Below are 18,304 nucleotides of genomic sequence, written 5' to 3'. Positions count from 1 at the left end.
TACTAACAGGAGTAAAATGTCTTCTTTGTAGACATCTATTGTAAGCGTAAAAAGATATGTGGGATTAATTTCCAATGCTTGCTCTTCCTTTTTTTTTTCACAAAGTGTTAACCCTAACCAGGCCGGGCTTTTTTGGGTGTTCTGTGGCCAGGGAGGGGTTGATTCAACCCCCCCTCCCCCCCCCCCCCCCGAGATCTCGGCCATCGATCGCGCAATCGCCATGAAATTTGGCACGCGCATTGCCTGTGGCGAATTCTACCACGCTATACAAAAAGAAATGGAAATTTTCGTCATAATAATTAATTATGCTAATATATGCATAAAATCATACATTTTGCTCTAAATCAGAAATTAAAGCTCCTAGAATTGTTATTTTTGGTGAAAACATTCTTTGTAGCATTCCTAACAATGTACTTGAAAAAAAAATTTGGTATCAAAATAAATTTCTAATGTATTTTATTGTTTTATGAATTTCTTATGTATTTCTTTGTTTTTTCGACCTTTTGTTTTATTTTTTTTCCGCAAAATTTATGACAGAACCTATTTCAAGCATAATTATGCTAAAATTAATTAGTTTCAGCCTATGAAAGTGAAAATAATCATATCTTTATGAATAAGAAGAGAAAACTCCATTTGCATAGACTTTATATACAAAATCACGTTTTTGAGCCATTTTTGGCCTGACAGGCATGTATAAAACGTCATGCAGCGTCGTAACGGTACGCGCGATTTTCGCGAAAATGGTATCAAAAGATGCGCGAGACTTGAAAGTAAAGAGTCAGCGAACGGCGCGGTCAAAAAATTTCGCACGGCTGAGTAGTCACAAAAAATGTCGAGGGGGGGTTGATTCAACCCCCCCCCCCCCGGCCTTTTTAGGGTTAAACATGCCACAATTTCCACAGCACAAAACATCCTGCATTTACGAAATCTGAATAAGCTTATATAGATTAAAAAAAGAACCAAAACTAATTCAAAAACATTAGAAATTGAAAATGCACACACACACAGATAAAATACCTCAAAAATATTAACGTTTCTCTTATGAATGAACATGAATACATGGCTAATCTAAGAGTGCAGATTGCTTGAGGGCGCACCTGTCTGGCAGAGAAGCGATGATCCGGGAGGAGTCTGTCCTTGGTAGACCCCATCTCGTTGGAGCTGGTGAACACCTGGAGGGCCCAGAGATCGGTCCCACTGATCGATGCGCTGTCAGCCGAAGACCTCCCCATCAACTCTAGCTCCGTGTCGATGGTGGTGTCCGTGTTCTCGACCACGTTGAGAGAGCCACTTCCAGCCACGGCGGCATCAGTTTCAGAAATATTCACCCCTGCAGAAAGATAGAAGAGTGTCAGTGTGGCAAGCAGCCTCGAAAATGAGACAGTGTCAACGACTCAGCGAAACTAACCTCTGAAAATATTGAAGCTAGCAAATGAGCAGGTTGATTTACCTTTGCAATCACAGACTTTTGAAGATGAATGTTTTTTATGCAAACCACCATCTTTATTCATAATGTCACAGGGATGCGAGTTAGAATGAAAGAGAAGGCCTGAAATACATCTACATGAAGCTCCTGTACACGAAAAAGCCTGAACTTTGAAAATGCCAGGGCCTGAATTCAGGCTTTTGCCTGAAAACTGGCATCCTTGAATGTCAGAACATCTTCTTCAAAGGCAGAACAATATCAAACATGTGTAATGAAAGGATGCCAGTATTTAAGCTGATCTTGATGAAAATGCAAATGATGTCGTCACCTTACAACTACTCCATTGGTTTGGACACAGAAAATGTTCTTAACCCGTTGAGGACGGACTTATTTTGCTACAACACACATACCCCATAGACACCTGCCCGAGTACACCCGGGACTCGTCCTCAACAGGTTAATATTGTGCTTATCACAAATATCACATATCACATACTGTAAACGCCGAATATTTCGCGAGGTTTTTATTTTCGCGAATTTTGCGAGTCAGCTGCAATTCATGAAATCAAAGACACACGAAAATATTGACTCTGATCCCGATATGAATAGGATGTACACAAACACATTTCTGTGTTCAGTAAAGGACTCCACGGTCGCGAATTTACCCACTCGCGAAATCATCGGGAAGTTTTGATTCGCGAAAAATTCAGACTCGCGAAATATATGGCGTATACAGTATACCTCGAAAAACGAATCTTCAATTCAGATAAGTTGAAACTGTTGGCAGAAATTCAACACTTGCCTCCAGCCTCATAGCACACAAACTGCCCTATAGCACCAAACTGCCTCAGTCACATGACTGTACTGCCCCCTTGAGCATGTATGTGGATGTACACTATATGTACATATGTGCAATGTCAGTGCTTGGCTCATAGAATGCGAGAATTCACCCTTGTCCAATGCGATCACAATGCAAACACCTACATGTAGCTATGGTTGCGCCTAATGTGTGAACTGGCTAGAACGAAAGCCATTAATCACATCAAATTTCCTTCAATTCTATTTGGAATATAACAGATGTGGACTGCTTTTATTCAGGGCATTGTTAAGATTATTGTCCATCAGGATCTCGAAGAAGAGACTCTAGTCCAATATGATTACAATGCAAACGCCTATAGCAGCACCTAATGTGTGAACTGGCTAGTGCGAACATGCAATCAAGTTAAATTCAATTGAATTCTATTTGGAATACAAAACAGATGTGGGCTGCTTTTATTCAGGGCATTGTTAAAATTATTGTCTGACAGGATCTCAACTCCATGCTATGATCAAAGGAGCAAGCTCCCTTGGGTCTTATCATGGAGTTGAGATTCTTCCAAACAATAATATCAACAATTGTATTAGCTGTTGATATGGTGGCACTGCTTTTATTCACATAACAGTTGCTAAGCAGAACCACAATGAACGAAGAAAGTGTCCACTGGTAGAGCTCAGTACGAGTGGGAAGCAGTAGCTACGTGTTATCCTATGATTAACCCTTATAAATGGCTAATAATTACCTCTGCAGGCGGCCACACTCACGCAGTCGACGAGCACGGAATCTGGATCTAATGTGAAGTCTACCGACGAAGAGGCCTGCTTGGAAAGCTGCACGCAAAGATAGAGCAGCTCGTCGCATGTGGAGTCCAGTCGTATCGTCGCCATGACTGATGTTAGCGTGGCAGACTGTCCAGACGTTAAATCTGTCACAGCAAAAATGATGAGACCACACAAGGAGGTTTGTACGGAATGATGAATGTAACCATGAGCAGTTGTATGATCAAGTCATCTCCGACTTTAATTTTGTTCATCAAAGCCTCAGTGTAGCACCATCACTAGTCCATCGCCGGCAAGCTTGACTACCATTCACAAGTTGATCACTCTCACAAACAAGAAATATCATGGTTAGGATGTGCATAACTTGATAATAAGTCTCCCTCCCTCCCCCCTCCCCCCTCCCTCCCACCCCCCCCCCCAAAAAAAAAAAATTCCTACTATCCTTAATGGTAGAGCAACCGTGTGAATATGCAAGGCTACATACTAACCCATTATTTCTACTGGTCCAATCTGTCTGTCAGACCAGTTGGTACCCAGTTCTTTCCATTCTTTACTAGTCTCTTACTGGTCCAACAGTCTGGTCATGGACCATCGGACCAGTGCCAGTGTGCAGCGTTAGAATACAGCTAGCATGCTTTACCAACATTCAACTTTTCAAGATCCCATACAGATTAATGTGAAAACATGTGCTGCTGCATTTACGCATCTTGCTCCTATGGTAGCCTCTATTAAGTACTTATGGACACGACCAATGAATTCAATTGCAACCTGATTGAATACTTACCTTCATTAGCCCAGGCACCAATTGCAGCATTCTCTGACACCACCATAGTCGAACCATCTCCAGAGGAACTAAAATACATCGCAATATTCCACAGGTCGTCACCGATGGCACTACCCCCAGTCGACGCAGCCGTCAGAACGACGTTGACCGTGATCGCGACATCTTCCCTCTCAGTTATCTCTACCGGATCGGGGTTGGTGGGAAGCAGGTTCAAGTTTGATATTTCCACGCCTGTGAATAAATTAAAACAATAATAAGAAATTGGTAACAAGTTTAACTGTGAATTCAATTGGGGCAAACTCAATACTGTATACGTCGTTATTTTCGCATATAGATATTTTTGTGAAAGAGGAGGTCACGGACATTTTTGCGAGATGTTGTTTTTGCGAACTGACCTACATAAGCGCTCCACTACCTCAGCGTACGGTGACATTTTTGCACGTTGTTAAATTCGCGGTCCAACTGAAAAATCACGAAATTTGCGAAAATTAAACCCTTGTGAAAACAACGGCTTATACAGTAACTCTTAGCTGGCAAATAGAGTGGGATTGTTGAATGTAAGGTACATTGCAGTCCATGTAGTCAATCCATCTCCATGGTGACCTACATGGAGAAGTCACCTGCCAGCTCAAAGAAGTCACTTTGCAATCAATTACTGCATCAAATCATCTGAGCAGGAAACCCTGCTTAGATCTGGCAATAGGTAAAATTAGTCCCACACAGCTTAAGCTGTCTCATGGACACCTGTGCAATTACATACCATGCTTAAGTTGTTTTTAATGACTGCTGTAATAAACAAACAATACCATGCATGCAACATACACAGGATACCTGAAATGCAGGAGGAATCTTAACCCATTGCAAACTCGTTCCAAAAATACTAGAGCAGGTGTATATAGAAAACAAGTGTTACAGCAAACCAGCTTGTTCTTAATGAGTTACTGACATTACAGGCTTTGGAGCTTGAGGACAGGGAGGTTCCTCACTCCCATCCCAAGCTGACAAACTGGAAAAAAGCGACCCTTTTTTTTATTGAATCGATGCATGCAACATAGCTCAAACTACGTTGCTGGTTTCCATCTAACTCTTGGTGCATGAGCCCTACGCCATTGAAGGCTGTCTTTCCCAACACCCTATCAGAAATGACAGTCTGTGATGTTGCTTGTTTTGTTTTTGCACTCAACATTTACTGCTAAGTTTACTGACCTGTGCAAGGGTAATCAAATGCTCCTTGGGTCATTCCGCTCACGGGTGCGAATGAGCTTGAAGTGGCGATATCGACGCACATGTAGGGAGCCTGGTTACACACTGTGTTGCTCATGTCAAGACGAACCTGAAGATGGGGGGCAACATTAAAGGAGAATAAACCTACATTTACACATAAGCACTGACTAGACTGAACAATCCATTAAAAAATTATGCATTTTAAAGTTTCTGTGCAGACATTGCTGGAAGAGATGTCACATGTGGAAAACAATATAAAGAAAACATACAGAGAATTACACCATATACAATTAAAAAAAATTCCTGACATATTTTAAGGGTTTTCTGCTTTCATGAAGACTGAAGTACACAGCTCTTTCATAATGCTGATAAAGTTTTGTCATATTCTCCATATATCATGATTCATCTATGATGTCGCAAAACGTAGCCTTCTCATTCAGTCACAACAGCAGCAAAACTTTACAAATTCACAACTTTCGAATGGATCATCAAATTTTCACTAATGTGTTCTGCCAATGTTGCTGCATTCACTCAATCCACATTTATATTTGGGCTTCATTCCCCATTAACACACTTCTCTTATGCGTTGCCTCTTGAATAGTTAGTATAGAAGTCACGGGCAATGTCAGGACTAGAATATTTTTAAATAAAAACAAAAAAAAATAGTCACAGAACATCAATACATAAGACAGCACATCATAATATTTCTCTTCTTCATTTAATAGACAGCCCTGTGGGAAAACAAGCCAAAGCTTAAAGTGAGCCAAAGTCAGGTCACTGATACAAACGTATGTTGAATATTTGGATGTCATATTTCAAGTCACTCTCATCCAAAGTTGGAGCAAGAAGGCGAAATGAATTCTCCTTGAAGCATTCTGATGTAGGCAAATTGGAATGCTTTGGCATAGTATACAAAATTTCTGAAGTTGGTTTAATACTAGTACTCGGTTAGAAGCATATGTAATATCCTTTATAGTAGAACACCAATGAATGTGTTCATGATTTTGAGCTCTAACCACAATATTTGCTAATTTAAGTGACCTTTTTTTTTTCACCCAATATACGGTTTTGAGTGGGAATTTTATATACATACTCAATAAAATTATCAGTATTGATAATCATCATAAAGTCTGGACCACATACCTCTACATCTCTCAAGACTATGGTTTCACCAGCTGAGAGGTCAATGTTGGGGTTAGGCACGTTTGTTGTCGCGCTCAGAATACGGCTGTCACAGCTAGAAGTATTGCTCAAGAAGACGGTGACTTCCCAGAGGTTATCGCCCGATATGCTGCCGCTGATTGCCGCTGCCTGCAGCGTGACATCCACGTACACAAAGTTGACTCCAACTCCCCCCACCAGCTCTTTGATGGGGAAGCGTGGATCGATGTCCTGAGACGGGGCGAGAGTGACGGAGTCCAAGATGACACCAACGCACTGGACGGGGGCGCACACCGGGCCGGGCGGGACCATGTCAAAGTCAATGCTGGGGCTGTCGTGTTTCTCCACGGCCGCACACAAGTACATGAGAGAGCTACAGTTGTGGGCTGAAAGGTCCAGGACAGCTGAAACCTGGCTGAAAGTGAGATTGTTCCCAGCCTCCACTGCAGCATTTGTGTCTGCCACTGAAACATATGGAGTACAAAAAACATTATACACCTGTATGTGTTTGATTGCATGCCTTGCATTGCAAAGATCTGTGTGACTCAAATCTAGGAAAAATATATACACTTTATTACCCGTATCAGGCATCTGAGCTGTGGTTCTATGAAATTGTATTCCCCTCGTATTAAGCACGGGATTGCATGCCAGCAGGGAGAAGATGGGTGAATTTCTCATATTCCCCTCCTTTGCAAATGCCTATGGGATTTGCGTTTCAAAAACGAGGGAAGTAGAGCATCTGGGCTCTTGAGTTCCCAGTGAGGAAAATTTGCTGTTGATGAGAGTTTCTCGCAGAGTGGCAAATTCCCATAGGTTAACACTTAAAACTAAAGGACGATCACTGTTACTGTGTGAGTTGGCTGTTTCTATGTGCGCGACATACCCGAGTTTCATGACAGAGGCCAAATTCCCATATGTAAGTTGCCTGTGCCATGAATATGCATTTGTACAAAGTAGGTGTGGCCTGTTCAGCCCACATTGTGAAAAAAAAAAGAGGGATCGAGACTGGGACGATGCCGTGTAAGGCGAGGGAAGAATAAAGTTTTTGTTATCATTGGTGGTGGTGATTTGCTTTGTTGCCAGAATGTGTGACATGTTGTTGTTACACCATGTATTTCCCTCCCTTCTGTAATAGCTGTTATATGTGTGCCGCGTCCTGAGCTTTGTATAGGGATGGAGTGAGCAGTGTGGTGAAGAGCTCGAGCAGGCGCCGAGTGAAATACCAGCAATGGGGAAGTTATAAAAAGTTTACATTGTAATGATTTATTTTACTGCTCAAGATGCCTGAAATGGGTAATAATAATGATATGGACTGTCTACTTTGGGGGATACGAAATTAATTGCCCTCACTAGAATTCTATTGCCCAAGTCGGGCAATACAATTCTAATTCAGGCAATAATTGTCGTATCCCCCTCAAGACCAGTCCATGTTACATTATTATTTGTGACTTCCTGAATGTGCATTTGGGCTGTAAGGAAAGGGTATTTACCTACATTCTCTCAATTGGCAATGGCTGGTTCGATACTACAGTCAGTGGGCACGAACCGTTACTTGGTGGGTATCATTCCCATTTTCTTGCCATGAAGCAAATTGAAATGGGTCGCATACACACCATTCACTCTATTTTAATAATGCCTCTGGCACCCTTTGGGTGGAGACACAAAAATTGAAATCTTGATAAAAGCCAGAGATAGCTGGCAGAGTGAAGCCTACTTGGTAAGTTTGGGTGGAAATCTATCCCAAAACACCACAAATGGGAGAGGACAGACTGCCGCCTATTGAGGCTGTTTGGATCTAAAGAGTCTTTTTGAGAATCAATGGCACCGGAAGACAGAGAGGTTGCCCGAGATTTACTCACCCGAAAGACCAGAATAGTTCTGGGACAGAACCACGCTTCCATCCGCTGTGCTGGATGCAAAAACCCTCAACTTCCACAGATTTGTACCCCTGATGCTGCCTTTGGTGATATCACTTTGGAATGCGACAGAGAGAGTGACTTCGTGGCTGCCAGCATACTCTGCCACACTGTTCTCAGGAGACAACACACCACTAACAAATTCCACACCTGTCAACAAAAGAGAGCATGGCTGAAGAAGGTTCATGAATTTCAGGGAAGCGCTCATAATTAGTAATCGAGGTACATTCTTAGATACATTCACTGAAAACAAAGAAATCTAGGACCTTGACCAATTAAGGGGGAGGTGGGGAACACATGTGAAGAATATACTTTCCCTTTAAAATAACAGGAAGGTACTTACGACACTTTCCCTTCACTTTTCTACAACAATGGAGTAGGATGTAGACGCTATTCATTGATCATGTTTTGGTCGTCTTCTGCTGTTCTTCTTCAAGAAAAAATTATTTATTCATGTATCCTGCACTACTAGCCTTGTAAAGAGTTCAACTAAAACAAACTAACTCTTCAGCTCAACTACAGAGCATATCCATTTACAAAATTGATTGTACTGGATCATTTAAGGGATGATTTTAAAATTAATATGCCTGCAACATGAAAATAAGCAATTACGAGAATACAACTACATACATGAAAGTACCAGTTTACAGATGTGCGTACACAGGCATACAAATATCTATGCATGCAAACTCTGTGAAAAACAGACTGAGGCTTACCAAGACACTCCATACTGACGCAGCCATACATTGCTGACTGTGGGATGAACTGGAGACTGAAGACAGACATGCTGCTAGCGTTCCGTCTCGGTTGAACGCACAGGTAACGAGAGGAGGGGCAGCCATAGTTTGAGAGGTCGAGGTCCACAGACATCTGTGAAGTTGTGAAAGTGAGTCAAAGTGTTTGTCAGAAAGTGTCTGCAGCATTTGAATTTCCCCGATGAAATCGTTTGTTGGATTTAACTACTTATTCAGATCATTGCCTTTTCAAAATAATGTAATTACGCTCATGGACCCTCATAAAGAAATCAATCATTTACTACATGTGGATCATGATGTGTACATGTATCTGTCTTTTTATGTACAGTCTACTGTATACGCTATATATTTCGCGGGGGTTTTATTTTCGCGAATTTCGCGAGTCGGGAGCTATTCGCGAAATTAACAACACACGAAAATATTACCTTCCAAAATGAATCCCTTGCCTTGATGATACGAACATTTCAGTTCTAGTATACCATGTCACGGCTTACGAACAGATCATAATGGCTAAGCTTGTTTACGCACGTCCACGTCTACTGACGAATACTGTAGAGAGCCAATCCATTATCGCAAGGGGACCACTCGTCAGAAATCTAGGGGACCACTCGTCAGAAATCTAGCGCGATGGACTTCACCACTTCAAAAATGTTGAATTCTAACTTACTAGTTCGCAGAGTTTGGCAAGTCTTTTTCATGCAGTGTATAACTAGTATCATTCTTATTTGCTAGTAAGTTGAAAATTCACACTTTCTTTGCCACTTCATATTTTCTCTGGTCCCCCAATCGCGAATTTAACCACTCGCGAAAATGTGTGACAGCGGCAATTCGCGAAAATTTATGTACGCGACAATTATAGCGTATACAGTACTTTATCTTTTAAACATCATCAGCTCTTTTGATGAGGAAGATGGATGAAACTTGAGTGCACACATTTTGGACAGAGAATGCTTGCTGAACTCTTTACCTGTTGAAGACAGACTGATTTTCCTTTAAAACGCATTTCCCTTTTTATTTCTGTGGCATATGTCTACACAAAACTGTTTGGGTTTCTCTTTACATGATACATTTCCTAATCGGGTATTAGCTTTGATGGGGAGCAGGAATTGTAATGGGGCAGTTGGCTTCATGAACAAATCAATACATATGATGCCACTCACGCAGGGCCATAAGTTCACCTTCATAACCCAGCAAGTCCTTGGGGAATTTTTGCTGGAGAAATTATAATCTTAACCAAATTGGCAACTCTTAATTTCTGAGCCCATCCTAACCCATTGAGGACAGGCTGATTTTGCTATAACACACAGTTCCCATAGACACATACCCGAGTATACTTGGGACTTGTCTTCAATGGGATAATACCAGTTTTTACTGGAGAGAGATTAGATTCACTGAATATTCACAAAATCAGAAAGAAATTTGAAAGAAATTTGCCAATCTCAGAGAGAAAATAGCTTTTGCTCTTCAAATGCATCTTGCCAATTTGAGAATTAGCAATGGGTTTAGAGATTACACAGCTTTTGAAAACTCTGCCAAAAAAAGAAGTAGCCATTAGTAATAAACAACACAGATTTCACATGAAAGATCATGTTTTATTCTACCCTACCAAACCCAATCAAAGACTTAGTAAAACATTAATAGGTCTATGACACCAAACAACAGAAATGTGGTTTTCAGGACTTTATGTGTTTTAATTGATGGCCCATATGTACATGTAAAAAATGTGTGTGTGCTTCTTCTACAAAGGGGCAAATAAAACCCCTCAAATAGGACCAAGAGATTTGGTCCCCACAGTTAAAGGGTTAACAACCCACACACAAGCAAGAGTCCCCCCCCCCCCCCCAACCCTTCCCATTACCACAACTGATACCTTGTACTATAAAGTCTGAGGCAACTGTTATCAACCATAAAAATGGTGTCCACCAAGCACAGAAGGTTCATGCTGAGCTGGCTGAACTTTTTAAGTTCATTTGAAATTAGCTAACTTCAAGGATAGTGGAGCATCAGGAAGTAAGTATAAAGACCAACTTGCTCAGCTTTTTCATCAGCATTTAATAACTTGACCTACATGTACTTGTAGAGAATTAGCAAGCCCACTCATGTGAAACAGCTCCAGAGGAAGGCCATGATGACACAATAGGGATTATAGGAGCATTTGGTCATCTCCATTCACTGACTACTAGTTTCAAGATATTTGTGCAAATTGGGGAGGAAAGCATCCCACATGCACATGCTAATCGGTGAACAAGACACATAAAAGGTTGATACAAAGATGTTGCTTGCGCTTAATGATGCAATTTCTTCTTCTTCATCTTCTTATTTCAATAAAGTACAGGCCACCATGTAGCGTATCAGCGTACTAGTATGGTGTGAGGTGCAGGGATATACCTTTTAATAATTTGCTGTGAGGGCATATGTACAGTGCTAGTTAAAATGTATGCAGCTACTGAAGAACTGCTCCTGCCTTCTAGCAGAGTTGAAAATGTTGCAGCCATGCCCTCATCCGTTGAGGACGGACCAATTTTGCTACTACACGCATTTCCCATAGACACTTGCCCAAGTATACTCGGGACTCGTCCTCAACCGGTTAAACACTATAGAAAAGGTGCACTTGATGATCTGGTCGCTAATCATTGCTGATAGCTAAACCGCACTTAAGAATGATCAACTTACCAATGGCCATGTGGACGTGGCACTGCTATTGATGCCATAGTTTGACACAGCAATCAGATCGCGCGTGGCTGGTACCTTGGTGCCATTACCTTTCTGATAGCTGTTTCCGAACACCAGTGGGTCCCACAAGTCCGTGCCTGGTATCCACAAAATGATGATATCGATATCAACGGTGTGTGGTCATGAGACCAATTAAAATAAGAATAAATTGGTATGGTAATAAGTCCACTACATTCAACAATATGATTACGATCATGGTGACAAACGTTATTACCACAATTACATGAATTCCAACATTGCAACACAAAATCTTTTATTTTTTTTCAGACTCACCAACTCTCCAGCTTTGAGGACATTTTCCTTAAAATCTCCTGCTCTCCAACTTGAGTTTGAATTAAATTCTTCCACTCTAGCTGTGTGTCTTGCGCTTAAGTTGGATTTTCTCCTGCTCAAAATTTAGCTCTCTCCCAGTCAACTTTAGTTTTGCCATATGTGTTTAAAATAAGGCTAAGACAGCATCAGACAGCATCAAACCTTGCAATACAGAAAGACTTACCCGAGATTGAAGCATAATTTGGATCTGATTCCAGACTGACTGCCAGCTGAATTCCACTGTTCATTTGACCCTGCTTTAGGGAGAATGCTGCAGTGAGTCCAGGATTGACATACGTTATGACCACACCTGCAGTGAAAAGATGCAGAAAAAGACTGAATCCATTTGACAATCACACGACTGCACGAATATGGTACGTTTTGTGTGGTGGCATCAGCTGAACAGTGCATTCATGGAACGACAGCACCCCCAATAAGATCAGAGAACATTTTGGGAGAATACATCAACTCTGCAATCTCTCAGATGAACCCGAGATAAAACATTACATAGTATACAAATTGATACTTCTACAATGATTAGTCAGGTGATGGCATAGTGTGGAAGTGCTATACTTAGCTCTATACTGTTCAAGAATGTGTATGTACATAAGAAACATACCATCTGAAGTCACTATCAATGCGTTTCTGTGCTCCAGGGAATGCACTCTACACAGACTCCCATGAAGAAAAGATGTGATCGATGTCAAAATGAGTACAGCTTTTTGTAATTCTAATCATTACTATTGAGTTCATCTGCATTGTTTCCACCACAATGTTCAGAACACTTCACAGCCCCAAAATATGGAAATGATAGGCATAACTCCTCCGGAAAATCTGTTGTCTTTACATCAGGGAAGTACATGACAGGTTTTGCCACACCATTAAATAAGTGACCCCAAATGGAAATACTCTCCACTGAGCTCCAACACATTAGATGACACATTCAATATTTTGTCAACATCTTTACAGGTGTATATTGATCAAAATGACTTAAAACTGTTTCCATTACTGATATCTGCATCCCTTTATAGATACTTACAGATATTGTGTTTCCATTTTATGACTGGAAGTCACACCCCACGAAAAAGAAAGAGCAAAAATTCAGTCCACAGATTATGCAAGTTTTGACTGCCTACATTTCCATGATACATTGTGCACGCCAACATACATAGGGTAATGAATGCTAGCATGTGCATGCTGTGCATGGTATGACAAACTGTCCAGCTCATGCTTGTTTCAACAGTCCAGCAAATTAAATTTCAACCATGATTTTATTTAAACTAGTATACCTCTGTGAATTTTGGCCTACAATGTACCTGTGCCATCTGCAAAAGCCCCTAAAATAAAATACAACACTGATCTGATAATGTGCTTTGCTCTTGGGATATGATACAAGGGCTAAGATTGCACCACGATAAAATGTGTATACAACGTACTGATACTCAGCAAACATACACTCACATAATGAATCAAACAGCTTACTTGAAATATGATCAGCAAAAACAAAAACAAAACAAAAACATTACAAAATCAATGGCCATTGTCTTTGACAATATTGTGCACATGTGGGTTTCAAGAGAATGGTGATTTGTAGCCCAACTTCAAATGTGTGAAATCTAAGAGTCAGCGATGTCACTGGACAGAAAATGGCCATAAAATAAATCTATCATGGGGCATATGAAAACAGGTCTGCTTAAAAAGAAATATGCCAACTTTTAAAAAATACACACATAAAAACAAAACAAATATCAGACATAGGTCAGGACTTTGTCTTGTATTGAGTTTGCTGACTCTTGGAGGATGATATTACCACTTCTTACCTCGACACTGCAGAGCAATGCACGCTCTGCCTCGTGATGTCAGCGTTATTCCTCCTGATGCATATACATCTGCGCACAGCAATGTTGCATCGTCACACGACTCGGTAAGAGCAAATGTAAATGGTGCTGTAACGGTAATAAATGAAAATGTGATCTTGTGAACAAACTCCGAACAGTAGGGGACATCAAACATGACAGTAAATTACTAAAAACATTTCAAACAAAAACAGACAACATATGACATTTTAAAATCAACTGCTACTTTAAAGGTAAAAGAGTAGGCGGGTGAAGTTTTCATTATGTGTCATATGATATCGTCAGTAAGTGCAGGCGACACAGTTCATCTGAGTATTATTTGCATGCATTTGAATATGTGAATTAAATTCCAGGTTTTGTGGAGTGAAGTCGCAGGTCAACAACTTACACAAGTCATTGATATAAGAATCAAGTAAGTGTGCTCTTACACACCTCCACTAGATATTGCTAAAATTTATTAACACACCATATAGATCATAGTTTCGGGTGCAAACTTTTGCGCTGAATGTACAGTTTATCAGGCTTGATAACTTTTGTGCCACGACTCTTGACTGTAGTGAAACATCATCCCAGTCCTCAACTACGTGAAATGGAAACCATAATTACAGTGTACATATAAGCATCTCTAGGCAGGTTGCATTACACTATCGTCTTTAAATCAATCACCATGATCAATTGGTTTTTATTGTTTGGTTTGCCTGCAGAGCAAAACAAGTAAAAGTCAACCATGAATATATAGGCACAACAGACCAAACGTCAATCTTATCAACACTCAATGCTATACACTTACTGGATGAATATTTACTTACATGGATTCCCACTTGGTGGCAGAGGGAAAAGTGTGCCTGGGTCAATGGTTTCTGAAAGATAATCCTCTGAGCCTAGCATAAGTAGAATGTTGGCGTCCGTCGCGTCCGTTCCAGAGGCGAGGGTAAAGTTTGTTCTCCAAGAGCCGGTACATGTGACGTCAACGCCATTCATGTCCACAAGATTTGAGGTTCCGACAATCACACCAACAGACAGTGAATTGGAAGCTTGTTCGATGACAGGCATTCCATCGATCATAGAGATGAGGACATTGTCTATGGTGACTGCAAAACAAAAGTTATGGTGTCAAAACATATCAGTTCTCCTGCAACAAAATTTTACCTTCTGTTTTAGTGGAAAGTGCAAATTACAAATAATCTTTCTGGCATTCCTCATATCATTTTTTACTTTTTTTTTTGTAATTCTCTGTAATGATCTGTAATTATCATCACTGCACAAACTGAAAATCAGATAATATGATAAAAGGTATTAGGAATTTTGTTAATTAAAATTGTTGTGCAACACCAAGAACAAAAGGTTGTTCTTGAAAACAAGAAAGTTTGTTCAACCTCATTCCACCTATTGTTCTACTCCTAGAGTACAAACTAGACTGGAAATATTATCAATAGGTGCAAATTGGTTCAGACCAACGTATCAGTTTCTGTAAAATCCACAAAAAAATTCAAAGCAAGTGATGAAACTGCAAATCGCTGTGTTCGCCTCAAATACTTAAAGGACAAGTTCACCCTCATAGACATGTGGGTTGAGTGAATGCAGCAATATTAGTAGAACACATCAGTGAGAGTTTGAGCAAAATCGGACAATCCGTTAAAAAGTTATGAATTTTTGAAGTTTCTGCTCAGTCACGGCTGGATGAAAAGACTACTATAGCTTGTGATGTCACATGAGTACAACGATATAAAGAAAGAATAAAGAAAATTCAACATATTTCCATTTTTCTCCCATAACAAAAGAACACTCGACTTCTCTCTTTCAGAAGGCAGGGGGAATGATATTACCCTTAACATACGTCAGTAGCAAGTCAAAGAACTGTGCACTTTATTCAAAAAGTAAAGTTTTGTGAAATTCTCTTTTTATTTTCCATAGTTGTACGCATGTGACATCATACACTGTGGTAGTCTTCTCTTCCAGAAGTGACTGCGCAGATACTTAAAATATTCATAACTTTTGAACGGATTGTCCAACTTTCCTCAAACTTTCACTGATGTGTTCTACTAATCGCTGCATTCTCTCAATCCTTATGTATATGAAGGTGGACTTGTCCTTTAAAACATCCATTTAGATCACAATACACAGAAACTCCCTTATTTTATTGATCATATAAAAGACAGATTGTTATTACAGGTTGCATGAATTCCTCTAAATCTATGTTAGTTAGGCTGAATATACCGTACGTACGAGTCCCAGTGAAAATAAAACCAATGTTTGATATTTTGCAAGCAGATCATCAGTTGGATCTTTACCTTGGGCACACACTGTTTATTGCTGATTGATTGTACACCCTTGGCTGAAGTTTACTGTTATAGTTTTACTTGACCTGCAGCTTTTCTATCAAGGTTGTGAATTCCAAACACCTGGCATCAACAAATAAAATAGCCTATTGTCTTTGAACTTCTACTTGGCTAATACAGTCAGTACAAAACAGTGTTAATCAAATATTGTTATACACTCCACAGGTACAATTCAACAGCTTGTGCATCCTTAGCCAAAGGTACATAGTGTACTGTAATTTATATTAGTAATAGTAGGAGCCTACAGACTGCTTTATGAAAAACAAAACTAAGATCTAGACTTTTCAGTTTGTGTTAATTTTGCACTGAAAAAAAGAGAGAATATCTTATATACTCACGAGAGTCGCACTGGGAGTGGACGCTCGGAATGGCACACTGTAAAATACAAAACAAAACAAAACAAAACAAAACAAAAGGTTATACAATAGACTTAGTTTTTGTATATCATGATCACAAAGCAAACTGTGCAAGTACAAATTATTTCAAACTGAACCCAAGGAGCCAAACAAGTCTGCATGCAGTGCATGAATGATGAATAGACAAAACTCTGCATGGCTGTGGGGTATGTGGTACATCATCCACAGCTAGCTGCTGAGCTGAGCCTATGTGGAAATTTCTCCAACCTAACGATGTAACGTTACATTACACAGATTCTCACATCAAAAAGCTCTGACCAAGACATAATAAGGCCTACCGTACATACAGAGACTCCAACCCCAAGCACCTTCTGATCTGGAGATTCTCCCGCCCAAAACCCCTGGCAAACAGGAGACCTGTGTGCGAAGTTCCCAGGGTTCTGATGTTCTCTGGTGCTATCTCACTTTAAGGCTTATTTTTTCAACATACGATAGCAGTAAGTATAAGAAATCCTTTCCACCGGGAGACACAGAGCCAGAACGGGATATTTTGCAAAAATGGGCTTTCGACGGGAGATCTCCCGTCAAAAACAGGAGAGTTGAAGTCTCTGTACATATTGTAACGTTACATCTTAATACATACATAATCGTACTCAGTTAAGTATAGGCCAAACAAGAAGCAGTGATCGGGAATTACAGGCCAACGCCTTCTTCCTGTACCAGATGATGATGATGATGATGATGATGATGATGACATTGTCATATTTAATAGCCTACATGCTACACTGGCTATATCAGCATACGTACTCGTATTGGGGAAATAGGTCCCACCACCACTGCATGCACCAGCTGCAGCAGCTTGCATGCAGATGCAGGTATTGTTTACTCGTGTAGAACTTCTAATGGTCCGTGGTCTGCAAATTTTAGACATTGTCATTGCATACAAGACATACAACTTTCTCACGCCACTGTTCTAACGTTAGGCCAGATAGCTAGGGTCAACGTTTCGGGTATCAACACTGAGCTTTGCCTCCCTCCCACACACGGAAGCCGTGTTGTGCGAGAATGATGCTGCATGCTGCTGATCAACGAGCCACAGTCAGGGATCAAGGCGATCAAACTAACGTTAGACAGAAAGATCCGTCTGTTCGGAGGAGTCTTTTAATTTTTTTCGCCATTAAGCCAGACGCAGTCTCCGCGGAACATTCCTCGACGGACAGATACAGACCGATCTTGGATCATCGATCAAACATGATGCGACTAACACTAGGAGTTAGGACTAGCTAGGGTCTAGTAACAGTAACAATTCTAACGTTAGATACCGGTACAGGTATAAATGATGCGGCAACACTCTGATACGTATTCCCAACATTATGCAGGATACCGCTTTGGGAGTTGTGTGTAGTCAAGAGTACCGTCAAGATCTTCAACTAGTCCACCACCGGGCATCTTATCGTTCAAAATCATGGTGTCGTGCACACGCCACATTCCAACCTTGACCTGCCAGGGCGGGCCGGCCAAGGGGCGGTGCGGTGGTCCGGTGGTGGGTCTCGGACCCAATTCGACCCATTCGTTTACCGCCGTGCGTCCATGGTCGTGTGTATAGGATCGAATGGTATGTACAAGTATTTACGTTGGATAATATTACGTAAATGCAATCAGAAGTTCTGACCAATCAAAAGCATCATTAATACACGACGAAGTGTATTTAACGAGACTTGTGATTGGCTGAAAGTTTTGTTTAAGCGGTTTCGTCATTATGACCGACGAAATGGATCAATGGATGAGCTGAGAGTTCAATTTTTCACGGTTTCACGGAAACACGGTTGAAAAGCTCTATCTGGAAC

At 40.7% G+C, this 18,304-nt stretch overlaps 1 protein-coding gene across 1 annotated transcript in view; it reads right to left on the bottom strand.

Annotated features, from left to right (window-relative positions):
* The window catches only part of LOC139726092 (uncharacterized), a 99,994-nt gene extending 81,967 nt beyond the window's left edge, over positions 1-18,027 (bottom strand). Inside the window, exons 1-12 of the mRNA XM_071637173.1 lie at positions 17,962-18,027; positions 16,440-16,476; positions 14,572-14,853; positions 12,091-12,216; positions 11,535-11,671; positions 8,823-8,976; positions 8,050-8,256; positions 6,173-6,654; positions 5,012-5,138; positions 3,806-4,036; positions 2,985-3,167; positions 1,098-1,330 (exon numbers count right to left, since the gene is read on the bottom strand). Of these exons, the coding sequence (XP_071493274.1) occupies positions 1,098-1,330; positions 2,985-3,167; positions 3,806-4,036; positions 5,012-5,138; positions 6,173-6,654; positions 8,050-8,256; positions 8,823-8,976; positions 11,535-11,671; positions 12,091-12,216; positions 14,572-14,853; positions 16,440-16,476; positions 17,962-18,027 (2,265 nt within the window). The remainder of the gene's footprint in view (positions 1-1,097; positions 1,331-2,984; positions 3,168-3,805; positions 4,037-5,011; positions 5,139-6,172; positions 6,655-8,049; positions 8,257-8,822; positions 8,977-11,534; positions 11,672-12,090; positions 12,217-14,571; positions 14,854-16,439; positions 16,477-17,961) is intronic.
* Between the last annotated feature and the right edge of the window lie 277 nt (positions 18,028-18,304).

The sequence above is a fragment of the Diadema antillarum genome, unplaced genomic scaffold (genome assembly GCF_040938485.1).
Source record: "Diadema antillarum isolate AM-2024a unplaced genomic scaffold, OU_Dant_1.0 seq00000079_RagTag, whole genome shotgun sequence".
Lineage (NCBI taxonomy): Eukaryota > Metazoa > Echinodermata > Echinoidea > Diadematoida > Diadematidae > Diadema > Diadema antillarum.
The sequence above is the reverse complement of the archived record's forward strand: the minus strand, read 5'-3'. Positions and strand labels throughout refer to the sequence as shown.